Source organism: Garra rufa, chromosome 5, assembly GCF_049309525.1.
Source record: "Garra rufa chromosome 5, GarRuf1.0, whole genome shotgun sequence".
Classification (NCBI taxonomy): Eukaryota; Metazoa; Chordata; class Actinopteri; order Cypriniformes; family Cyprinidae; genus Garra; species Garra rufa.
Window position 1 is genome coordinate 46,058,175 of NC_133365.1, and position 26,416 is coordinate 46,084,590.

Genomic DNA, 26,416 nt, shown 5'->3' on the forward strand with positions numbered 1-26,416 from the left:
TTGTTTGTTAACTATAATAACCCTGAACTAGACTGAAAAGTTTGTAGACAAACTTTAAGTTGGAAAAGCCTAGCCAGAAAGTTTGAAGTAGTTTGAAAAGCTTTAATTATAGAAAAAAACTGCTGAAAAACAGCTAAAAACCAGCTAAAACCAGTCCATTTAGCGAAAACTATAGCTAAACCCAGCTAAAAGCAGCTGTTTAAAAAAAAGGCCAGCTAAAAGTTAATTTAGTAAAAAACAGCTAAAAACAGCTGATTTAGTAAAAAAAACAGCTAAAAACCAATTAAATCCAGTTAAAATCATTTAATGAAAACCAGATTATTTAAGAAAGTACAGAGAAAAACCATGCAAGAAAAAAACAGTTAAAACCCCTTTTTGTTACTTGAGCTGTTTCGTCACATATGGTGTGCTCACACCAAAAGTGAATTTAATTATTTGTGTGAGTACATTACAGACAAAGTCAATGCAAAGACATGAATAGACACACATTTGCAACAGGCGATGCAAAATCACATCTTCCACAAGTTCCAAAAATTTTAACTTGAGCGGAAAAATCACGATCAGTATTCTGTATCAGATTATTATTTTATATTGTCTTTGTTTTTAATCACTAGAGCGAGTAAAGAGATACAAAAATGCACTTCTTTATTACTTGCTAACTGCTGAAGCCAAATACATGAATACTGCACTTACAGAATTACGTTAAAATACTTAATTCCCACAGAATTAAAGACATGCCATTTCTGTACACATCCATACACAATCCCTGTGTTTTACACGTTTGTTTGCTAAGAGTAAAAGCACTACAATGAACTCTACAAATGCTGCCCCACAATCAACACACAGAATTCTGTTTAGAATCCATTTGGGCCTGTCAGTGGTGTACAAATGCCAAGCATAGTCTCTCTGGAGCAACCCTCATAAGGTGTTCATCTTGATCTCTTTTGGGATTGAATTGTTATCTTTTAGCTGCTAATTTAACAATTACACCTTCCATTTCATGGTTGAGGCAGCATGCCGTTTAGTCGGTATTAACTGAGAGAGGTAAAGACTGATTAAACCACATTCTGCTCTTGCCATAGTTTCACTTCCTGAACATGTGACAGCTCATATCATCAAATCAGACATTATCGCCACAACACAACTACATCCCTGCAGAAAGAGCATGAGGTTGCATCATGCCTAGACAACAATAGCAAGCTATGCAATGATTTTGAGTCTTTAATCAGCTTGGATAACTAATAAAGACATTTGTTCAAATTTTATTTAAACTAAACCGTGTATATTCATTCACTATTAAAACATTTAAGAGAAGGTCAAAGTTCACACAACCACAAGCTGTAGTACTCACTAGCCAACAGTCAATGCCCAGGAAGATAAGACAAGACCAGGGTTGCCAAATCAGTGTTTTTCACACCCAAAGTAAATTTTTTGTTTCATGGTTGAGGGCAACAGTTGACATTTTTATGTAAACATACATGCCAACTGTGGTTGTGATAACAATAGTGTATTTACAAGCAACACAGTGTATCTGCAGTATTAAATTATCTGTCGTTTTAGATCTATCTAAAACACTTTCACATTGTTAGAAAGTATATAATTAATTATTTAAAAGTATTAGATCTAAAATGACAGATAATTTATCTAAAACACTTTCAGATTGTTTAAAAAGTATATTTCAAATAAATGTTATTCCTATGGAATTTATTCATCACAGCACAGATTTCTTTTTTAAACATTTAAAATATTGTTTTTGTCAATGATATGACCTGGCAACCCTGAATATGACACTGAAATCAAATTTATCTTGCTATTTTGCCCCTTTTTTACTGATACTAATTGTTCTAATATTTATAGATATTTATATGCGCCATACAGGACTAGACATACAAATTTTGTTTATTCATCTGAAAATTCAAATTCACTTTTAGGTTAGTTAAGGTGTGCATTCGGTATTTTACCGTAGATTGCAGCACTACAGAACTGAAGGAAGCAGGAAGAATTAATTATACAAGTTTTCCAGTAAAGATTAAAAACCAGGTTTTCTAGTTGGGGCATGCATGAATAAACTTCCTTAATCTACCAGAAGGACAAACTGTGATTATCTCTGTTTGAAATTGAACATCAAATAAAGATATGCAGACACCAAATGGTCACCAAGAAAACCACACAAGCTCAGACTGAAACAAAACCATCTCCGATTTTATGCTTTACACAGAAAGTCAAATACATTTTTGGTGAGGTTTAGTTTCCTGTGCTCTTGACGTCTCTACTCACTGCGGTTAATGCGTGGTATTATTCATACAAGAAAAAAAAAAAAACGCTCATTAAACTGACACATTGTCTCCTGTGTAGACTTGTTTGAGACAAGATGGACTTTGAAGTCATATTTTAACACCTGATGCCTATGAAAGGCCAATAAAAATGTCATACAATGTGTTAATGTATATATACAGTCACTTATTCAATTTAAGCTCCAGTTCTGTATTTCAGTATTGGGTCCTAAGGGCTGATCCAAGGGTCAGGTCAAAGTGACCTCACTGATGTCATGTTTACATCACCGCTGTGACACATGACACCATCAGAGAGGTCAAGACCATCACAGTGTACACAGAACACACTCATTGTGTCATAACGACTTTTGCAGAAATGCTGCCTGACAGGCTTTTCCAATAACGTACATAGATTCCTAAAACTTTTATGTTTTATTTATATATTTATTTTTAAAATGCGGGTTCCTATTAGAAATCTAAAATAATTTTTTATTCGAAAGGAGCCACATGATAAATGTACTAGATTGAAGTAAAAATGATAATGGTAGTATATTAAAATTATATTAAATATTTTGTTTTTTTTACAGTAATAACAATCATTTTGTTTAAACTATATTTTTGTTTTTGTTTCAAATAAGCACTACCTTAAATAAAATATATATATATATATATATAAAAAATCTAATTCAATCTAAATCAAAAGTTTTTGAACAGTAAGATTTTAATTAGATTTTTCATGTTTCTTCTGCTTACCAAGTCTGTATTTATTTGATCCAAAGTTAATCAAAAACAGTAAAATTTTGAAATGTTTTTACTATTTAAAATAACTGTTTTCTTTTTAAAAAATATTTCAAAATGTAATTTATTCCTGTGATCAAAACTAAATTGCCAGCATCTTACTCCAGTCTTCAGTGTCACATGATCCTTCAGAAATCATTCTAATATGCTGATTTGCTGTTCAAGAAACATTTTTTTATTATTATTAGCAATATTTAAAACAGTACATTTTTTCAGGATTATTTGATGAACAGAAAATTGTAAAGATCAGCATTTATCTGAAATAAAAAGCTTTTGTAACATTATACACTATATAAAGCTTGGAGCCAGTATAATTTTGTTTTTTGGGGGGAAATAAATGATTGAAATTAATACTTTTATTTAGCAAGGATGCTTTAAACTGAAAGACATTTATAATTTCTATTTCAGATCAATGCTGTCCTTCTGAACTTTCTATTCATCAAAGGAACCTGAAGAAAATTCTACGCAGCATAATAAATATTTATGAAATAATTATAAAATATTAATAAATATTTGAGCAACAAATTAGAATATTTCAATGATTTCTGAAGGATTATGTGACTGGAGTAATGATGCTAAAATTACATTACACATTACATTTTAAAACATAATATTATTGATATCAAAGCAATTATTTTAAATAGTAACAACATTTAAAATTTGTACTCTTTTAGCTGTACTTAGGATCAATTAAATGCAGGCTTAGTAAGCAGAACAGACTTCTTTAAAAACATAAAAAACTTTTGACTGGTTGTGTATTTTTAATTTAGATAGTTACCAAGTCCTTTTGAAGGATTTTTTCCCCCTTTGTTATGCTCGCAAAGACTGCACTTATTTGATCAGAAACACAGTGAAAAGTAATATTATTTAAAATAGCTGCTTTTTATTTTAATTTATTTTAAAATGTATTTTATTCTGAATGAGAATGTATGCTGATTTGGTTCTCAAGAAACATTAGAATTCTTTTAGATTTTTATTTTTATTTTTTAGTAAATGAAAAAGATGTTCCAGGTTTAAAGTTCATTATATCATGTGACTGCAGATAATGTCAGGTCAACTTTCCATCCGGTTTATATTTGGAGGGAGCTGCTGGTAATTGAAGAGTAAATATGGAATTTTCCTTCAAAAGAAACAAAACTGTGGTAGAGCACAAGGACAGACTTCACTTCTCGGCACTCATGCAGACAAACAATCGTGTAGATGAGCGCCCACATACGCACACACACACACACACACACACACACACACACACACACACACACACACACACACACACACACACACACACACACACACACATGTTGGGTTTACATGTTTTGTGGGGACATTCCATAGGCGTAATGGTTTTCATACTGTACAAACCGTACTTTCTATCACCCCTACCTACCCTACACCTAAACCTAGCCCTCACAGGAGATTGTGCACACTTTTACTTCATCAAAAAAACTCATTGTGTATGATTTATAAGCCTGTTTCCTCATGGGGACCTGAGAAATGTCCCCACAAGGTCAAAATCTACTGGTATTCCTATCCTTGTGGGGACATTTGGTCCCCACAATGTGATGAATACCAGGTACACACACACACACACACACACACACACACACACACACACACACACACACACACTATCTCTTATGTTGCTCAATCTGGTTAATTTGAAAACACAATCTTACAAAAATTGCTAAATTGTTGCATCCCTTTGGAATAACAAAGATAATGCAACAACTAACGTGTTTGTGAAAAGGAAAAGTATAATGCAATCCACAGAAATCCTGCAATCCTGAAAGAGGCGGAGATGTGTCCCGGACACAGACGCTGAGGCATTCTAGAAATGTCTGGAAAACAGCACACCTCCCCTTGCTTTACCCATCACCCCCCTGGTTGAACTTTGTCCCCAGAGTTTCTCTCAACAGAGGAAAAACAGGATAGCTTATCAGGGTGGATAAGAAATTCTGCTTTATACCTAAAACTTGGCTGATTTTAAAAGGACACACACACGGGTCATGACGCGATAAGCATGACAAGATTATCAGAAGTGGTTTATTTGTTAAATAGTGCCAGAAAGAATGAAACCAAAAAAAGTTCCAATGACATATTCCTAACTTTTTTAAACTGTCATAATATTTGGCCCTACTCAGCATGACTTTTTTTTAATATTGATGAGGAACATGAACTGAGTGGGATGAGTATGTAGAGATGGATTAGTGCTGTTTGTGTTGGCGAAGCGCTTTAACCGATAGAAGAAACACATGGATGTCTGCCATGGGTGACTGAAGGTTTATTTTCAGTAGTGCCAGTAAAATAACTCTTACAGGAATGACTCAGAAAGTTTATTACCCCTTGAGATATACTCCAAATGTGCTTTGGAACAAACAGAAAAGTGACAGAACATGAAACCCGTGCACAACAACACTAAAATATTGTGAAATGAGATGTGTAATATTTTGAAGATATTGATAGAAATTCATAAAAACGGACATGAAGTTCACAGCCTGACATATTTCATCAAGAGTGCATTTATTTAAATAAAAAAAATCCAGATTTAAAAATTTTTTTTTATTTATTTTAATGTTAAATAACTGTTTTCTTTGTGAATATATTTGAAAATGTATTTTATTCCTGTGATGCAAGGCTGAATTTTCGGCATTATTATTCCAGTCTTAAAGATTTATATTAGAAAAGATTTTCAATAAATGCTGTTCTTTTTAACTTCTTATTAATCAAAGAATCCTGAAAAAAGAATCACAGGTTCCAAAAAATATTAAGAAGCACAACTGTTTCCAACATTGATAATAAAAGTAATAAATCAGCATAACAATTTTCTGTACCACCAAGATTTGCATTGTGACATTGTTTCTGAATTATTGAAGCCTGAAATATTCATAAATCAGACCGAATTTGTTGTATTATCTTTATTTTTTTCTTGTCCAGACAGTGTGATTTTTATTACTGCATAGTGAATCTACTTAATAATTAATAATAAACTTATTCAGTAATTAAAATGTAATAATTATTAATCAATGAAATTATGATAAATAAAATAAAATGATTATTAAATAAAATTGAGAGCACTTTTAATAGAATTTAAAATGTCATTTTACAACTGTAAAAGAAAAGGGAAAAAAATAATATAACAAATTGTTGATATGTAACTAAATGAAGTGAACAGTTATTAAAATAATGTCAATGCAAAAAGTACAAAAACAATTTTCTGCTGCATAAATAAATGTAAATGTAATATTTTACTATATACTATTATCACATTTTACTATAAGAAAGGCAATATAATATACTTTACACACAGTTGAAGTCACTGTGTTGTTACCTAAATGATCCACAGCTGTTTTTTTTGGTTTTGTTTAGTGATTGTTGTTCATGAGTCCATTGTTTGTCCTGCCTGTTGTTCTTCAGAAAAATCCTTCAGGTCCCACAAATTCTTTAGTTTTGCAGCATTTATTTGAACCGTTTCCAACAATGACTGTATGATTTTGAGATCCATCTTTTCACACTGAGGACAACTGAGGGACTCATATGCAACTATTACAGAAGATTCAAACGCTCACTGATGCTTCATAAGGAAACACGATGCACCAAGATCAGGGGTGAAAACTTTTGAACAGAATGAAGATGTGTACATTTTTCTTATTTTGCCTAAATATCACATTTCTTTCATTTAGTACTACTCTTCAGAACTAGAGAATATACTTGCATTTTTCCTAGAAGACAAAATAAGTTAAATTTACCCTGATCTTCAAATACACCCCCCCCCCCCCCATCTCTTAATGCATTATGTTTTATTCTGAAGCATCAGTGAACGCTTAAACCTTCTGTAATAGTTGCATATGAGTCCCTCTGCCATCCTCAGTGTGAAAAGATGGATCTCAAAATCATACAGTCATTGTTTGAACAGGGTTCAAATACACAAAAATGTTAAAAATCCAAAGAATTTGTGGGACCTAAAGGATTTCTCTAAAGAACAGTGGACAGTTTAACTGTTCAGGACAAACAAGGGACTCATAAAAAACTACCACTAAACAAAAAACAGCTGTGGATCATTCAACTAACAGCACAGTATTAAGAATCAAGTGTATGTAAACTTTTGAACGGGGTAATTTTTATAAATTCAACTATTATTTTCTCTTGTGGACTATATGTAAACGACTTTTGTGTGAAAATTTATTCAGGTCAGTACTAAAAAAAATTACTTACTTTGCACGATCCCTCTTATTTCAGTAAAACAATTAACATTTAGCAGATTCTGCAAAGTGTATGTAAAAGTTTGACTTCAACTGTATCTTATATTTCTATATTATAATATTATGTTAACATATTTCTTATTTTTACTCTTGATTTTGGGTAACATATTACTTAGATCACCTGACTGCTTTAAAAAAAAATACAAAAAGACAAAAGAGAGAGTGAATTACAGGTTATGTGTTGCACTCTTGGTGGTCTGTGATTGGTTGACTCTGCTGTATAACCACGAGTCGTACTCTGCTTTGGGCATCTTTACCACATTCAGCCTCACTATCTGCAAATGACAGGGAGAAAGAGAGACACACAGAGAGAAAGATAAAAGAGCACTTCTCGTAATGACCAGCCGCTAGCACCCTATCCTCCCAGTTCCTGACAATAGCTTATTACACACTGGATAATCCGTCATTATATGGCTCAAATGGCTGGTTGTTGCCGGCATCCTGTCTGGACATGATTCGAGGGGGTCAGCAACATTTTGGCAGTTACAATTAGAAGGAAGCTGAGACACCTGAAATCTAAAACCTAAATAATTATAAACATATTATGGTGAAAAAAAAAAAAAAAAAATCAAGAAAATGGCATAAAACAGCATGCCATTGGAAGATGGTAAAATCAGTGATGCAGTCACTAAGTAGGGTTTGTTTGTATGCTAGACGGCTTAATACTTTTGAAGCAAGCTGATGATAACACCTCATAAAAATTATTTGACGTATTTATCTCTGACAAGATCATTATCACACTGATAAAAGCCAAATACACGGCCATGCTGATCTAAAAAGGAATCTGTCAGATACAAAAGAGAAGAAATTGTTAAATGAAGTCATTATTTTGGTTTATTTTGGCACAAAATTTATTCTTGTAGCTTTATAAAATTACGGTTAAACCACTGATGTCACATGGACTATTTTAATGATGTCCTTACTACCTTTCTGGGCCTTGAACGTGTCAGTTGCATTGCTGTCTATGCAGGGTCAAAAAGCTTTCAGACTTCATCAAAAATATCTCAATTAATTTCCGAAGATGAACGAAGGTCTTACTGGTTTGGAACAATAGTGTGAGTAATTAATGACAGAATTTTCCTTTTTGGGTGAACTGAGTCAGTACCTCTATAGCCACACACAGATCGGGACAGCAGAGCTCCCACGGCTGGAGGGAGTTTAAGATCCTCAGGAAGTTGTGTGGGTGAAGTTGCAGCCTTTGGCCTTCTGTAAATCGACTCAGCTTCTCCAACAAGCATGCCACCCTTCTGTCTGAGTGTTTGATGGGGGCCAGATTACTGAGCAACGCAGAGAGCCTTCATTAGACACACACACACACACACACACACACACACACACACACACACACACACACACACACACACACACACACACACACACACACACACACACACACACACACACACAAGAACTGTGTTAGTGTGATGTTATATAAACAGCAATGTTGAATGCATATACACACACATGCTCTTGCACCTGCAAGTATCCTGTAGGGTCATTAACGTTAATATTTGCCAAACACACACGCACACACACAGCACATTAAGTGGTTTTGCATCCGTGTTCTCTGGAGGACTGGAAGTGACGCAGACCATTAAACATTCACTGAACATACACGCACCACTGAGTGCTGTATGGATCCTCAGTGTTGTCAGGGATGTTTGAATCTGGTGGTCTTGGAGAGATCACAGAGGTTTTGGAGGTCACAGCAGAACGGATTCGTCCATGGGACAGCATGTTACAAAGAGACCGGTATCTCTGGACACCAAATTCCCATCTCTTCCTAGCAAGAGCAACAGTAAGAGAGAAAAATAAATAAATAAATGGAGAGATATTCACATGTTTCACATTATTATAGCTGAGATACTGTAAGAGGTTTTCTTGTTTTATTTAGATTTTTTTAAGCAGATATAGTATTTGGGGTTGATGTTTTATATATATATATATATATATATATATATATAGGTTTTTTAATAGTTTTTTTATTTGGTATTTTCTGTTTTCAATTTAAAGTAAGTAATTGGTGGTGTGTTTTTGTAATTTTATTTGTTATTGATACTATTTTTTAAATTATTTTAGTAGTTAAACTTAATGAAAAGTGTGATATACACTACCAGTCATATATTTTTAAACAGTAAGATTTTTAATGTTTTTTTTTTGAAAGAAGTCTCTTCTGCTTACCAAGCTCGCATTTATTTGATCCAAAGTAGAGCAAAAACAGAAATATTTTGACTATTTAAAATAACTGTTTTCTTTTTTAATACAATTTCAAATGTTATTTATTCCTCTGATTTCAAAGCTGAATTTTTAGCATCATTACTTCAGTCACATGATCCTTCAGAAATGATTCTAATATTCTGAATTACTGATAAAAAACATTTATTATTATTATGTTGAACACAGCTGAGTAGAATTTTTTCATGTTTCTTTGATGAACAGAAAGTCCAGAAGAACAGCGTTGATCTAAAATAGAAATCTTTTATAACATTATACATTATTATCATCACTTTTGATAAATTTGAAGCATTCTTGCTGAAAACAATACAAATCTTACTGACCGCGAGCTTTTCAATGGCACAGTGTATAATGTTACTAAAGCTTTTTATTTGAGATAAATGCTGTTCTTTCTATTCATCAAAGAATCCTGAAAAAATATACTCAAAATATTTATTTTTTCAAATATTTATAATAATAATAATAAAATGAACAGCAAATGAGCATATTAGAATTATTTCTGAAGGATCATGAAACTCTGAAGACTAGAGTAGTGATGCTGAACATTTAGCTTTGAAATCACAGGAATAAATTACATTTTAAAAATATATTCAAATAGAAAACAGTTATTTTAAATAGTAAACATTTCTCAAAAATTGTTTTTGCTGTACTTTTGATCAAAAAAATGCAGGCTTGGTGAGCAGAAGAGACTTTTTAAAGAAAAAAAAAACCTTTGACTGGTAGTGTATAATTAAAAAGATTCCTTATTTCCCAGTGTGGTGGAAAAAATAACTCACTTGGCACAGCGGTCGAGAGCATCAGATAACTTAAATGTTAACTCTTCTGCTTTGTCTGCAAAAGATGCCATTTTCCCACTCAACATGGCTTCTGTCTTGTGGATGAGTTGGTTAGTGGCTAAGCTTCTGGCAGGGGAACTAATAAAACACAAGAGAGCAATAAAAAGAAATATAATAGTGATTTCTTTGTGTACACAACAAAGATGCCTTTACATGAGCAGTACACATGTGAGGGACATACAGCGGTGCATCAGACGGTAAGACAACATTGGGATGGAACAGTAAATCTATGGAGCATTTTCAGATGGGACTACACCCTGCCTGCACGCTTTTGCACAACAGCTAGGACAAGGCATGAGAGACGAAGGCTGTTGCACAATGAACCATGCTGTTTACTTCCCACAAACTGTCTGTAATCTATAGCTTACTATGGTAGGTGGAGTTTAAAGTAAAGGTCAATGCAAAAGGCCTAAAGCTGTGTACTAGTCCTTGATATGCGAGTTACAAAGCAACACATTGTTTGGAAGGATTAAGTAATATTACGTAAGTAACAGATAAGTTCATGTGTAATCTGCCTAAGTCTACAGCTACACTTTTATGTGCAAAGCGTCACTGCTTTTTATGAACAAAATATTATCTTGATAAGCAGTAATGTCATTTTTTTTTCAATTTTGTCTCTTTTATTTAGCAAGGATGCACTAAATTGGTCAAAAGTGACAGTAAAGTTAAGTAAAGTGTATTTATTTTCAGTGCTGTTCTTATTTTCAATGTTTTTATAATTGATAAGTAATATTCAATGAGCAGCATCTTGCTGAATGACTTCTGAATGTTCAGCTTTGCCATCACAGGAATAAATAAAACTTTACAATATATTAAAATAGAAATCAGATTAATTTGTAAAAATATTTCACAGTATGACACACTGTATTTTTTTTTTATTTATTCAAATGCAGCCTTGATGAGTATTAAAGAGTTGTTTCCATGCTTTCACAAATGACCTAAAATGACCTGATGATCATTTTAGTAATTCCTAACACAGCAATTCTGGGAACAGCAGATATACCTCTTCACTCTCTGAGACACTGTCTTTTCTCCAGCTGTGTTTGGCTGTGTCTCGCTCTCAGGTTGGACTTTGATTGACATATCACTGTAACATAAAGGAGACAATTGGTCACATGAAATCCAGCAATAAATGGATCACAGCAATCAGATTGGTCATCACATTCTCACATAACAATCAAATGATCTGATAACCAACGATATACAAAAAAGCTACAAATCCATACACATAGAGTTGAAGTCAAAACTTTACGTACCTTGCAGAATCTGCAAAATGTTAATTATTTTACCAAAATAAGAGGGATGCATATTATTATTATTTTATTTAGTACTTACCGGAATAAGGTTTTTCCACATAAAAGACATTTATGTGTAGTCCACAAGAGAAAATAATAGTTGGTTTTTCATCATTTTTGTGTATTTGAACCCTTTCCAACAATGATTGTATGATTTTGAGACCCATCTTTTCACACTGAGAACAACTAAGGGACTCATATACAACTACACTGCAAAAAAATACTTTTCTTACTTAGATTTATTGTCTTGTGTTTTTAAATCAAGAGGGATTACCTAGAGAAGTAAAATTTAAAATGATCTTTTCACACACACACAAAAAAAAAAAAAAAAAAAAGTCAAAATGAAGTGAGTTTTTGCTTAGAACAAGCAAAATAATCCAGAAGGGAAAACCATGCTTTAAGAGCCGGGGTGAAAACTTTTGAAACAGAATGAAGATGTGTACGTTTTTCTTTTTTTGCTTAAATATCATATTTCTTTATTTAGTTCTGCCTTTCAGAAGCTACATAAGATACTTACATGTTTCCCAGAAGATAAAATAAGTTAAATTTACCCTGATCTTCAATTTGGCTCTTAATGCATCCTTTTGAAGCATCAGTGAGCGTTTGAATCTTCTGTAATAGTTGCATGAATCCCTCAGTTGTCCTCAGTGTGAAAAGACGGACCTCAAAATCATACAGTCATTGCTGGAAAGGTTTCAAATACACAAAAATGCTGCAAAACCAAATCATTTTTCTGAAGAACAGCAGGCAGTTTAACTGTTCAGGACAAACAAGGGATTCATGAACAACGATCACTAAAAAAACATCTGTGGATCATTTAGCTAAAGTCATTTTTATAAATTCAACTATTATTTTCTCTTGTGAACTATATGTAAACTTCTTTTATGTGAAATCAAGTCAGTACTAAATAAAAAATAACATGCATTTGAATGATGCCTCTTATTTTGGTAAAATAATTTACATTTTGCAGATTCTGCAAGGTGTATGTAAACGTTTGACTTTAACTGTACGCTGGTTTCCATTTTTTGTGGACATTTTATAGACACAACAGTTCTTATACTGTACAAACTGTATTTTCTATCCCCTTACCCTGCTTCTCACACAAAACTTTCTGCTATTTCAGATTTTCAAAACACTTAATTCTATATGATTTCTAAGCTTGTTGCCTCATAAGGGACCAAAGAAATGTCCTAACAAAGTCAACATTTTCTGGTATTACTATACTTGTGGGAACATTTGGTGTTTATAGGGAATACCATACACACAGAAGAACATATGTGACTGTTCTCCCCAAATATAGTACAGTCTTACAACAGTAGTTGCTAGTTTACCTGTCTGGAGCAGATGTGAGTTGTTTATCAGATGTACAGCAGGTTTTAGGAACACTCTGGTACATTTCTTGAAGGAACTTCTGGAGATCTGAAACATATCAACATGAAATAAATTGTGCTGTAAGTTTTACAACGAGCCAATGCAACTTTCCAGTTGTGGCGGTTTAAAAGTACATAAATAGACCAGTCCTATTGTATGTTCTGATATTTATTCTTTAATTTAAGACACTCTCGTTTGTTAATCTTTTTAATATTGTGCCAAACTGTAAGTATATCCATTGTAATGTCCACCATATTTCTTTAACTAGTCGTAGCACGGACGTGTAAATGATCCAAGCGCGCCCCCTGCTGTTCGATAGATATTTTACACACTGAAATTACTACCACATCCACGTAAACAGAAGATGACAGCCAAAATTAACATTCAGCCCGTATATTCATCTAATAACAATTCAAACAGATTTATCACTACGAAAATATCATCTCCCTCAAACACAACACTTCATTAACTGAGACAAAACACATAAATCTTGAGTAAAAATGAAGTTTTCATTACACAAAATAAACTAGGATGCTGTTGGTGACACAGATGAAAAAAGACATAACTCTTGAATAAATTGGCTGGCTTCATGCCTCATAAATAGGAAACTATAACGATGTCATTTTCAGTTATCTGGATTTATTATCTATTAATAATATATAGAGTTATTAAATTGGGAGATAAATCACGTCTATATAAGCTTACATAATAAATAATGAATGTTCACGCTGATTCCTCCCATCAGTGATTATTCTCAAATACATTCTCACACAGCAGGTTTTATCCCAAAACCAATTAAACCAGCAACAATAAAACTCCAGTAAAGAGGGATATCTTCAGAGTCCAGCTCTTGGATTTCACCCTTAAATCGTTTGGATTAGTTTCTCGCTCGATTAATTGGCACAGCTTTATTAGGCCCTTTGATTTCGTTTATAGGAAATGAAATAAACAGTAATGACTGTGCGAAAACAAAGGAAGAATCGCCGAGCTCCCATGCTTTCATCAGGATTCAGTATTTCTCTCTGATCTGCTCTGTGGGGTCTAGAGAATTTGAGTTAATTATCTTCACGGAAAAATGCAGGACACCTATAGTGTGCATTAGGCCCCTGCCACATGGCCCCAAAACACCTCAGGAGCAGAAAACAGCACAACAGATATGTGCATTTTAAAACCCAGGGAAGGATTCTTCAAAAAGATTCATTGTCTTGACAGAGAGAAAGATTTGCACTCACAAACTAGCTTTTCCCAAAAGGGGATAGAAGAGAAACTATCATGCTGACCAAAACGCTTTTCTGAAAGTGTCCTTATCAAACCTCAAATCTGGATTCTGTTTTTGTCTTTCTTTGTCCTGAGAGCCAAACACACAGCACTGAAGCGCATGATGATGATGATGATGGCATGCACTGTTGCCATGACAATGTGCTACATGTGATTGTGAGAGCAAGGCAAGTGACAGTTCAGTTGGCAGTGAGATGGGAAACAGATAACACTTGTTTTGTGCTCCACCCATCTAGAACCAGACACCAGCGAAAGTCACTCAGGCTGTGAATCCATGAGTGTGTTTATCTGTATCAATTTCACAGCAGCTCTGTTGTGTTGTAAATTGCCACTGAAAATATTCTTGACTTGTGCCTCAGTTTGTGAAAAAAAAAAAAAAAATGCTGTAAAAAGAAAAAAAAAAGTTAAAATTGAAATGTTATAATTTAAAATAGCTGTTTTCTACTGTTTGGGGGTTGGTAAGATTATTACTTTTTTTAAAGAAGTCTCTTAGGCTCTCCAAGGCTGCATTTATTTGATATACAAATCTGGTAAAAACACTATATTTAAAATACCTGTTTTATATTTGAATATATGTTTAAAACAATTCTGCAGTTCTGCTTTTTATTTTTGAAATTAAGTCAAGGATAAATTTAATTCCAAAAATGAATTAGAAACTTCAAATATTTTTGAAGCTATTTTCAGGATCATTCAAATTTATTTGTTTTATGTATTAATTTTTTTTAAAATTATGACTATACACACACACACACACACACACACACACACATGTTGGGTTTACATGTTTTATGGGGACATTCCATAGGCGTAATGGTTTTCATACTGTACTAACCGTATTTTCTATGGCCCTACACCTACCCTACACCTAAACCTAGCCCTCACAGGAGATTGTGCACACTTTTACTTCATCAAAAAAACTCATTGTGCATGATTTATAATCCTGTTTCCTCATGGGGACCTGAGAAATGTCCCCACAAGGTCAAAATCTACTGGTATTCCTATCCTTGTGGGGACATTTGGTCCCCATAACGTGATGAATACCAGGTACACACACACACACACACACACACACATACATATATATATATATATATATATATAGAGAGAGAGAGAGAGAGAGAGAGAGAGAGAGAGAGAGAGAGAGACTTATTCCTCAGTAAAAAAAATACTGTAAAAAAAAGTTGAAATGCAAATGTTATATTTTAATAATATTTCAGATTAATTTGATTACATTTCATCCCAAAATTAAAGATTTCAAATTTTCTTTAAAAAAAAAAATCATTCAAATTTATTTAATTCTTTTTTTTAATTATGACTATATACAGACCACCAGTCAAAAGTTTTTGAACAGTAAGATTTTAAATGTTTTTTTTTAAAGAAGTCTCTTCTGCTCACTAAGCCTGCATTTATTTAATGCAAAATACAGCAAAAACAGTACAATTGTGAAATATTTTGACTATTTAAAATTAATGTTTATTCCTGTAATTTCAAAGCTGACTTTTTCCAGTCACGTGATCCTTCAGAAATAATTGTAATATTCTGATTTGCTACTCAAAAAACATGTATTATTATTATTATTATTATTATTATTATTATTTTCAGGTTTCTTTGATGAATGGAAAGTCCAGAAGAACAGCATTTATCTAAAATAGAAATATTTTGTAACATTATAAATGTCTCATCAAGTGTATCATCACTTTTGGCCAATTTAAGGCATCCTTGCTAAATCACCAAGGCTGCATTTATTTGAAAAAAAAAAAAAAAAAAAACATTGTAAAAACATTAATATTGTGAAATATTATTACAATTTAAAATAAGTGTTTTCCATTTTAATATATTTTGAAATTTAATTTATTCCTGTGATGCAAAGCTGAATTTTCAGCAGCGATTACTCTAGTCTTCAGCGTCACATGATCCTTCAGAAGTTATTCTGAGTTGCTGATTCGCTACCTAGAAAACCCTTATTATTATCAATGTTCAAAACAGTTCTGCTTATTATTTTTGTGGAAACTGTAATGCTCATTTGCAGCATTTATTTGAAATAGATATAATTTATAACATTATTAATGTCTTTGTCACCATTTCATGTGTCTTTGCCGAATAAAAACACTTATTTCTTTCAGAAAAATCTTGCTGACCCCAAACATTTGAATGTAAAATAGACTATAATGGGTCTGTTGAATATATGTATTGTATAAAAAGCCAAAATTATCCATTTTATAAGATGAAGTCATTATAAATAGACTGTAGGACAGTTTAATGTATTCAATGTTATGGGTATACTGTTCCAAACAGTTTGATTGTTTTATTTGTGCTGCATGTCCACCTAGTAGCTAGATTTCCATTATATGCTTCTACAAACTGGTGGATGGGTTGAAATTGTCTGCGGCAATCAACAGCATACCATGTATCACAGTCCCAGAAGTGATTTTGAAAACATCTCAAATATTCCTATAAAACAGTCAAACTGTCATCTTTTCGCATGCCTGAACCACTTATAAAATCATGAAGCTATGAAGAGCTCATGTAAATCAGACAGATTCATGATTGAAGTTGAAGGTTGACCACTGTGACCTACTTTCTGATGATGAAGGATCAGAATCGGATTCTCGCACGCTCAGAGCCTCGATGCCCTTGGTGTAAACAGGCTCATCACAGGTGTGATCTGGAGCCGCTGCCAAAGACAACAAGCTGCCCACTGATGACCCCGTTACTGAGGAGGAAACCACACTGAGAGCAGAGGTCTTCCAGGTCTGATGTCTCCCAGAAGAAACACGCAATGGCCTGGATGTTAGATGCCGTGTCTGTTGGAGAGGAAGAAAAGCGAATGTCAAGGGTACATTTTATCCCAAAATGAAATGTTACACTGCTGTTCAAAAGTTTGGGATCAGTAAGATTTTTAATGTTTTATAAAGAAGACTTTTCTGCTCATCAAGGCTGCATTTATTTGATTAAACATACAGAAAAAAAAAACTGTAATATGGTGAAATATTGTTGCAATTAAAATAGTGGTTTTCTATTTTAATATACTTAAAAATAGAATTGATTCCTGTGATGCAAAGCTGAATTTTCAGCATCATTACTCTAGTCTTCATTGTACATGATCCTTCTGAAATCATAATATGCTGATTTATTGTCAATGTTGGAAACAGTTGTGCTGCTTAATTTTTTTTTTTGGAATCTGTGATACTTTTTTTAGGATTCTTTGATGAATAAAATGTTAAAAAGAACAGCATTTATTTAAAACATAAATATTTTAACAATATACACTACTGTTCAAAGTTTGGGGTCAGTAAATATTTTCTTTCTTTATTTCTCTGAAAGAAATTAATACTTTTAATAATGTTTTAAATTGATAAAAAGTGATAGTAAAGCCGTTTATATTGTTAGAGAAGATTTCTATTTTGAATAAATGCTGTTCTTTTTAACTTTTTATTCATTAAAGAATCCTGAAAAAAGTATCACAGGCTCCAAAAAAATATTAAGCAGCACAACTGTTTTCAGCATTGATAAAAAAAAAAATCAGCATATTAAAATTATTTCTGAAAGATCATATGACACTGAAGACTGGAGTAATGGCCAGTGAAAATTCAGCTTTTTTATATTAAATTTTATTAATATAATTTTTTTTGTTATTTATTTTGTTAATTTTTATTAATATAAAAAAATATTTTATTTTATTTTAAATTGCAATAATATTTGATAATTTTTTTCTGTATATAAATAAACATAGCCTTGATGAGCCTAAGAAACTGAAGGATCTTTAAAAAACCTAAAAAATTTGATCCCAAACTTTTAAATGGCAGTCAAAAACAATTTCTTTACGACTGAAGAAAGAAAGACACAAACATCTTGGATGACAAGGGGGTGAGTGCATTATCTGTTAATTTTTGTTCTGAAAGTGAACTACTCCTTTAAGTAGCACAGGTATATTTGTAGCAATAGCCAGAAATACACTGTATGCGTAATGATTTTTCTTTTATGCCAAAAATCAGGATATTAAGTAAAGATCATGTTCCATACAGACACTTAGTAAATTTTCTACCGTAAATATATCAAAACTTAATTTTTGATTAGTAATATGCATAGCTAAGAACTTAATTTGGACAACTTTAAAGGCGATTTTCTCAATATTTAGATTTTTTTGAACCCTCAGATTTCAGATTTTCAAACAAATGCATCTCAACCAAATATTGAAAGCTTATTTATTCAGCTTTCAGATTATGTATAAATCTCAGTTTCAAAACTATACACTTATGACTGGTTTTGTGGTCCAGGGTCACATTTTTGGACTATAGAGTGTATTCTATGCAGCATGCTAGTATTCCATTGAAGCACTCAAAATGTTTTGAATAAGGCCACAGTGGTGAAAACTCAAAGCTCACCACTTGGTAACCAGCTCAGATTTTTAGCCATTAAGCCACCCCACATAATTGTTGTGCAGAATGGGTGTTTCAACAAGTTTCTTTCTACAGACGGTGTAATTAGCCCTTTGCTTATTTACTGTGTCTTCCAGAAAGCAGCTAATGTTGCACACTTGTCTAAACCCCAGTGGCATGCTTAAGGAGAACACAGTGCTTCACAGAGCTCCAGCGGAGCCGCAGCAACACAAACATTCCAGCGTGAAAGAGCCGATTAGGAGGAGAAAACCTTCGGCGGGCCGATAAACTGCTCCCACTTGGCCTCTATTGCCTTTTCCTTATTCAGCCTCTTTATCGTGGTTCTGCTCGTTCCAGGGTCCCTGAAAGATACAGAGAGAGAGAAGGACAGATAAAGAGACACACAGAAATTCTTGACATGTTAATTATTTGCGTGATCTCTTCATAATGTGCTCGCCAAACCTGGAATATTATCAAAACTGTATATGTCACCTTGAGAGGACAGTAAGAAATAGAAGGACGGAGCAAAACAAGCACGCACATCTCAAGCTCTCTCTCCTTCCAGCTCGGGTCTTAACGGCGGCTGATAAAGTTTCATTATTTTTTGTAATATCTGCTCTCTGCCGTGCTGTACCTTTTTCCCATAAAGCTTCACTTTATTGGAAATTGGATTCTGGGATGGTAGAAGCCCCTCCAGGCTCTTCTAGGAGACGCTTCTTACAATCTCTCTCCCTCTTTTTCCATTTGTTTTGGCCTCGCTCTCTCCGTCCATCACTTGAACCAACCTGTAGCTCCAGGAGATGAAGGATTAAATTCTCTCCTCTCTCTTTTCCCCCTGTATCTCTCTATTTAACACTGCCTAAATTCAGTGGTTTCATCATTTCTCCATTAACTCTGATCCTTGTTGTTCCAATTTGATGTTGTTCCTGTAGGATCTCATTAAAGGTGATTGCTAAGGCAAGTATTACTATTAGTGATTTGTTCAAACCCCTGAACCCAAGTATTAAACTTTGGTGCATAGCTTGTCCTGCAGTATTTGTACAAAGATTAATAATACCTCAAACTATAGGAGAAAACTTAAAAATGTTCTCTTAAAAGTATAAAGGCCATTTATTTAAATGTACAAAAAGTTTGATTTTAACTTTTTTTTTTTAAAGTCTCTTAGGCTCCCCAAGGCTGTATTTATTTAATCAAAAAAATGGTAAAAACACCAATATTGTGACATTAATTTGAAATTACTGTTTTCTATTTTAATACTGTACCAATCAAACGTTTTTTGAACAGTAAGATTTTTTATGTTTTTTAAAGAAATCTCTTCTGCTCACCAAGCCTACATTTATTTGACCCAAAGTACAGCAAAAACAGTGCAATTCTGAAATATTTTTACTATTTAAAATAACTGTTTTCTATTTGAATATATTTTAAAATGTAAATTATTCCGGATTTCAAAGCTGAATTTTTAGCAACATTACTTCAGTCACATCATTATTATGTTGAAAATAGCTGAGTAGAAATTTGTCAGGTTTCTTTGATGGATAGAAAGTTCAGAAGAACAGCATTTATCTAAAATAGAAATGTTTTGTAAGATTATAAAGGTCTTTATCATCACTTTTGATCAATTTAAAGCATCCTTGCTAAATAAAAGTATTAATTTCCATACTAAATGATAATAATAATAATAATAATAATAATGTTTCTTGAACAGCAAAACAGCATATTAGAACAATTTCTGAATGATCATGTGACACTGAAGACTGGAGTAATGATGCTGAAAATTTAGCTTTGATCGCATGAATAAATTACATTTTAAAATATATTCAAATAGAAAGCAGTTATTTTAAATAATATTTTAGAATATTTCTGCTTTTGCTGTATTTTGGATCAAACAAATGTAGGCTTTGTGAGCAGAAGAGAATTCATTATGTTTCAGAAATCATTCTAATATGCTGATTTGTTGCTAAACATGTATTATTTTCGAAATTAAAAGCAGTTGCATCCTTGCTGAATGAAATATTTTTTAAAAGTGTAGTGCATAAAAACCCAGAGAAAGAGAGAGTGAGCAAGTTAAAATATTAAGTGTGATATTATACCTGGGGCTGCCAGGCTCTGCAATATTATGAATCTGTGAACCCTAATTCCAAAATGCATAAAATATCAGACTATATAGGTCACAAGTGCTTGTATCCTCAAATATCATTTGAAATTTAAAATATGATGGTAGAAATCTAATTAGGTCATGACTTCAGGGGACACAGTCTGGTTGCCTGTATTAGTGTGGGTCAGTCCACACACTACTTACACACTACAATATGTTATATAGAAGACCTTCCACCCATACTTCAGCTCTAATGTCTGTTTAAAACAAGATGCACATTTCGTGTTATATTTCTCAGGTATTAAACTCAATTTTATGCACGAACAGACATGTTCGCAATCACTACGTGCACATAAAACCAATTAAACTAAACCAGCATGCACTCGAGAAAGAGGTTACACCTGCCTAAAATACAGAAAAAGAATTCAGACACACAGTGCTAACAAGCAGAACACAAAGGTGTAAAAGCGTGCTCGAAATTGTACCATAATTGCACTACTCTGTACAAAATGCCGTACTACCATTAAAAAACTTTGGGGTCAGCAAGGTTTTTTCTTGATTTTGTATTCGAAAGCAGTCTACTGTGCTCATCAATTTGATCAATTATGCATTTATTGTATTCAAAAATACAGTTAAAAATTGAATAATGTGAAATATTAGTACAATTTAAAGTAACTGTTTTCTATTTGAATATATTTATAATGTAATTTATTCCTGTGATGCCAAAGCTAAATTTTTAACATTATTACTTTAGACGTCAGTGTCACATGATTCAGAAGTCATTCTGATTTAGTGCTCAAGAAATAATTAATTAATTTGTGGAAATACATTTTTTTTCTTTGAGGAACAAAACGTTAAAACAGCATTTATCTGAATTAGAAATCTTTTTGTTGCATTATACATGTCTTTGCTGTCACTTTTGATCATTGCATTGCAATGCATCAGTTTCTAAATGTCTGTTTTAATTTAAAGAAGGCAAGCAAGTAGTTAAATCATGCTCTTTAAGACCACTGACCAACAAAAACAGATGTGCAATGCTGTGGAGCCTAAGCGACATGGTCTATAATGTATATGGGAATGTCTCAACACACAAAAATCCTTTAAAACCACTGGTGGCCTAGTAGGGAATGCTTCGGGCTAGTAATTTTAAGATTACAGGTTCAAACCCTGGAACAGCCAGTTCAAGTACCAGAACACAGTTGTGCCCTTGAGCAAAGCAGTTAACTTTAGGTTATTCCAATGGGGATGGTCAATGCAGAAATGATTCTGAAAGATGCTGTGAATAAAAATATGGCTGATAAATGACAAACAAACCCACTGAAAGCAAAAGCAACTGCAGCTAAATCCCAAAATAATCACACCATGTTTTTATATATGTGACCCTGGACCACAAAACCAGTCTTAAGTCGCTGGGGTATATTTGTAGCAATAGCCAAAAATACATTGTATGGGTCAAAATTCTAGATTTTTCTTTTATGCCAAAAATCATTAGGAAATTAAGTAAAGATCATGTTCCATGAAGATTTTTTGTAAAATTCCTACTATAAATATATCAAAAAATATATCAAAATGTAATTTTTGATTAGTAGTATGCATTGTTAAGAACTTAATTTGGAGAACTTTAAAGGTGATTTTCTCAGTATTTTCATTTTTTTGCACCCTCAGATTCTAGATTTTCAAATAGATGTATCTCGGCCAAATATTGTCCAATCCTAACAAACCATACATCAATAGAAATCTTATTTATTGAGCTTTCATATGTTGTATACATCTCAGTTTTGTAAAATGTAACCTTATGACTGGTTTTGTGGTCCAGGGTCACATATACATATACATATATACACATACATATATATACATACATATATATATATATATATATATATATATATATATATATATATATATATATATATATATATATCTTATGGAGATTAAAATGTATAGGCCAAAGCATTTTGTGTCCACAAGCTCACATATATATTTGCTGCTTTTACATGCAAAGCACAACAGCTTCCTGTCAGCCCAGGTGAAAAGGACGCTATCTTAATGAGTTCATTGTTAGGACAGTCGGGTCATGGCTCAGCGTGATGTGCAACTCATAAGTGAGTCAATGATTCTCTGACAAACTCAGTAAAATCTTGTTTACTATTCTGCACTGAATTCTCAACGTCAGCTGGAATTCTACCAACTTAATAGGAGCAAGACTTCGTCAAATATTGGCCTGTTTAATTAAGGCAGAGCATGTTTTAATTTGTTTAATTTTTTAAAACACAATTTTGACTGAGGCTTATTTGTCTTGTGTGTGAAGGTTTTGTTTAATCCAGTTGCTACTGGAATGTAATGAGGATGAGTATGAACTTGTAACAAGTTATAAATAATACACAGTTCATAATTTAATTCTGGAACCAAAACTATTGGAACTGTTGTGCTTTACAATTTACCTTTGAAGGTGATAGATCATAAAAATATAACTTTTTACACGTTTAAGTGATATAATTGAGTCCCCAATGCATCTACCAACCCAGAAAATGTGAAAAAGAACAACCCAGTACCTTTTTTTTTTTTTTTTGGTAAGCAGCCTTTCTCTGCAAGCTTGTGAAAAAACGAGCTGCTCAGATTTTGCTTCCCTCGTGACATATAAAGTGGATCTTGATCTGTACGTTTCCACCCACGACACAAGCATTGTGTTTTTGCAAGCGACAATGCTGTACCAGCTTTAACGCCATGGTGAAAGTTCAAGCAAAGCATGCTAGATGTTCTGTTTTTGGCTGCACAAACAAGCACAGAGCACTATTTAGAGCCCCAGCCTCAGAGGAGACAAGAGAGCAGTGGATTTATTGATTTATTTAATGTGTATTACGCTGTTGCCTCACTATGTTCACAGACATAACCAACTGTTTTTGTAACTCATTTGTGTTTTTAACATAAACTGTGTGTATTTGATAGTTTAAGTGCAATAAGACATGAAAGAGAAGTACTTAGTACTCACATGCCATGTGTCATTTTCTGTGTACATGCTTCAAATGTGTGTGCTCAGAAAACTGTATATCAGAAGTTTAAACTGATATGCTTTAAAATGCATTATTTCAGTGCAATAGACATAACAATCAAAACCAAAAAATGTTTTTTAGCCGAGTATTTATTACATATTGTAAAAAGGGCTATAATAGGTCTCCTTTAAAAATGGTCACAAACACTACTGTGTTTTGTTTTACACTTACCTGAGATCCCAACAGAAGGTAACAGGTCCAAGTCTTCCAGAACGTTCTAGAGTCAGAGCCTCTAGCAGCCAATTCAGACAGCACAGCTGACGATATACACACACACTAAGAAAGATGATAAAAAAGATAACATATGCATATTGCAAATCATATTTATAAAGTAAAAAACACACCCAATGCAGGCGCAACATGTAACCTTGTGTCAACAACAATGTTCGGCTTTGAAATCCTGTGTAATTGCTTAGTTAACAAGTTGATGTACAACAGAAGGCCTAAAACTTGCTATTCCCACAGAGAGCCTGACAGCTTTCTTTTCATGGTTAAAAAAAAAACATGGTGTACGAATCACATCAGATACATAATCAAAAGCTTTGTATAGCTTGAAACCCCTCTTGACAGCAAACATCAGAACTTTGCTATCGAGGCTGTCTAGCAAATCTTTCATCCAGCAATTATTTATATAAAGAAATCTATTTTTTTCTACGAGCCGTAATAATAAAAAAAAGATGTGCTCCATAAGAGTCAGCTCCTTTTGTCAGGACTTTTTTTATGGTATCAACAGAGTTTACTTTATTAGTGTCTTTTGTGTGAACACAACTATAGTCACACTTTGGGGGCATTGTCTGTAAAGACTGTGAGAATCAAATCCAATCTTTACAGCTTCAGTGTTTAATCTCCTGTTTAAAGATGAAAGAAAAATCTGATGGAAAAAAGGAACATTGTGAGAAGGAGAGAGAGAAATTTACCCTGACTGTGCTTCGGCTCATTTCTTCCAAGCTAACATCTCAAGGTCATTTCCGTGTCTAAATTAATTCCTCTTACTTTCTTTTCAACATGAAGTAGAGCCATCGCTTTCCTCTCTGCTTTCTGTTCAAACATCAAGGTTAAGATGTTTAATCAGGCCTCCAGTGAAAGACATCCACCTACTCACTGTTGGCAGACAACAAGCTTCTTGACATCCTGCCACCTATACAGGTTAGTTAGCCACAATGTGATACGTGGATTAATATCCGGCTCAAAACACATAAAGGTGATGGAACAGGATTCCTATAAATGCCACATTTAAGCAGAAGTGACCAGGCACTTGGGGAAGTTGTCAATAATAAGATCTTCATTTAAAGTCACAAAACGGTACTTATATAGGACATAATACAATCATACTGAGATGCATTAATACAAAGGTCAACTGTATAATGAAAACAGATCTGTACCAACATTTTTAACTGTGTGTAGTATATTTCATGAATGATATCCAGGGTAAATGTGTCAAAGAACTGTTTTGTGTTTCATAACTGTTTTACTTTATTAATATGTTTTATATACAGTATTGTTCCATTCTTTTATGTTTGTTTCAGTAAAAGAATTTTTATTACTTAAAAGTTTTCTACTAAGACAACTTGCTCCATTTACAATATTTTAAATATTTATTTAAAAATGTTTAAAAAGATCTAGTCATATTGTGAGACTCATTTTATAACTTGTAGGTAATAAATGAGTTCAAGATTTTTAATATTTCTGAAAGAAGTTTTTAATACTCCCTAAAACTGCAGTAAAATCTACAATAAAATACAGTAGAAAAAGTAATCACGTAAAACATAAAAAATTAAAACAACTTTCTGAATATATTTTAAATATAATTCATTCCTGTGCAAGGCGAAGCAAAGCTGAATTTTCAGCAGCCAATACTTTAGTGACACACAATCCTTCAGAAGTCATTTTAATATTTTTGTGGAAACCATTATGTTGTATTTATTTTCAGGATTTCATGATGAATAGAAAGTTCAGACCTGCATTTATCTAAAATATTTGGTTTATAAATATAATTTAGCAGTATAAATGTCTTTACTGTCACTTTGATTAACTTAATGCATACTTTCTGAATAAAAAATATTTTTTCTTTTTAAAAAAAATGTACCCTAACTTTTTTAATGGTGGTGCATTCATATCAAAATAATCTGCCTGAGAAATAATTCCATATGCAATGCATCACAGTTTTAGCTCAGCAGATCAAAAGTTTTTAAACAGTCTCTTCTGCTCACCAAGCCTGCATTTATTTGATCCAAAGTTCAGTAAAACTTTGAAATAGTTTTACTATTTAAAATAATTGTTTTCTATTTGAATATATTTTAAAACCTAATTTATTCCTGTGATTTTAAAGCTGAATTTTAAGCATCATTACTCCAGTCAAATAATCCTACAGAAATCATTCTAATATTCTGATTTGCTGTTCAAGAAACATTTATTATTAGTATTATTAATATTAATATTAATATAACAGTTGAGATTTTTTCAGGATTCTTTGATGAATAGAAAGATCCAAAGATCAGCATTTATCTGAAATAAAAAGCTTTTGTAACATTATACATTATACCA

At 32.8% G+C, this 26,416-nt stretch overlaps 1 protein-coding gene across 1 annotated transcript in view; it reads right to left on the reverse strand.

Moving 5' to 3' along the window:
- Positions 1-7,497: 7,497 nt before the first annotated feature.
- LOC141334877 (coiled-coil domain-containing protein 60-like) overlaps positions 7,498-26,416 on the reverse strand; it is a 35,019-nt gene continuing 16,100 nt past the window's right edge. The window contains exons 6-14 of the mRNA XM_073840101.1: positions 24,044-24,148; positions 18,996-19,086; positions 16,924-17,149; positions 13,028-13,115; positions 11,405-11,488; positions 10,342-10,479; positions 8,952-9,113; positions 8,436-8,625; positions 7,498-7,605 (exon numbers count right to left, since the gene is read on the reverse strand). Coding sequence (XP_073696202.1) covers positions 7,498-7,605; positions 8,436-8,625; positions 8,952-9,113; positions 10,342-10,479; positions 11,405-11,488; positions 13,028-13,115; positions 16,924-17,149; positions 18,996-19,086; positions 24,044-24,148 — 1,192 coding nt within the window. The remainder of the gene's footprint in view (positions 7,606-8,435; positions 8,626-8,951; positions 9,114-10,341; positions 10,480-11,404; positions 11,489-13,027; positions 13,116-16,923; positions 17,150-18,995; positions 19,087-24,043; positions 24,149-26,416) is intronic.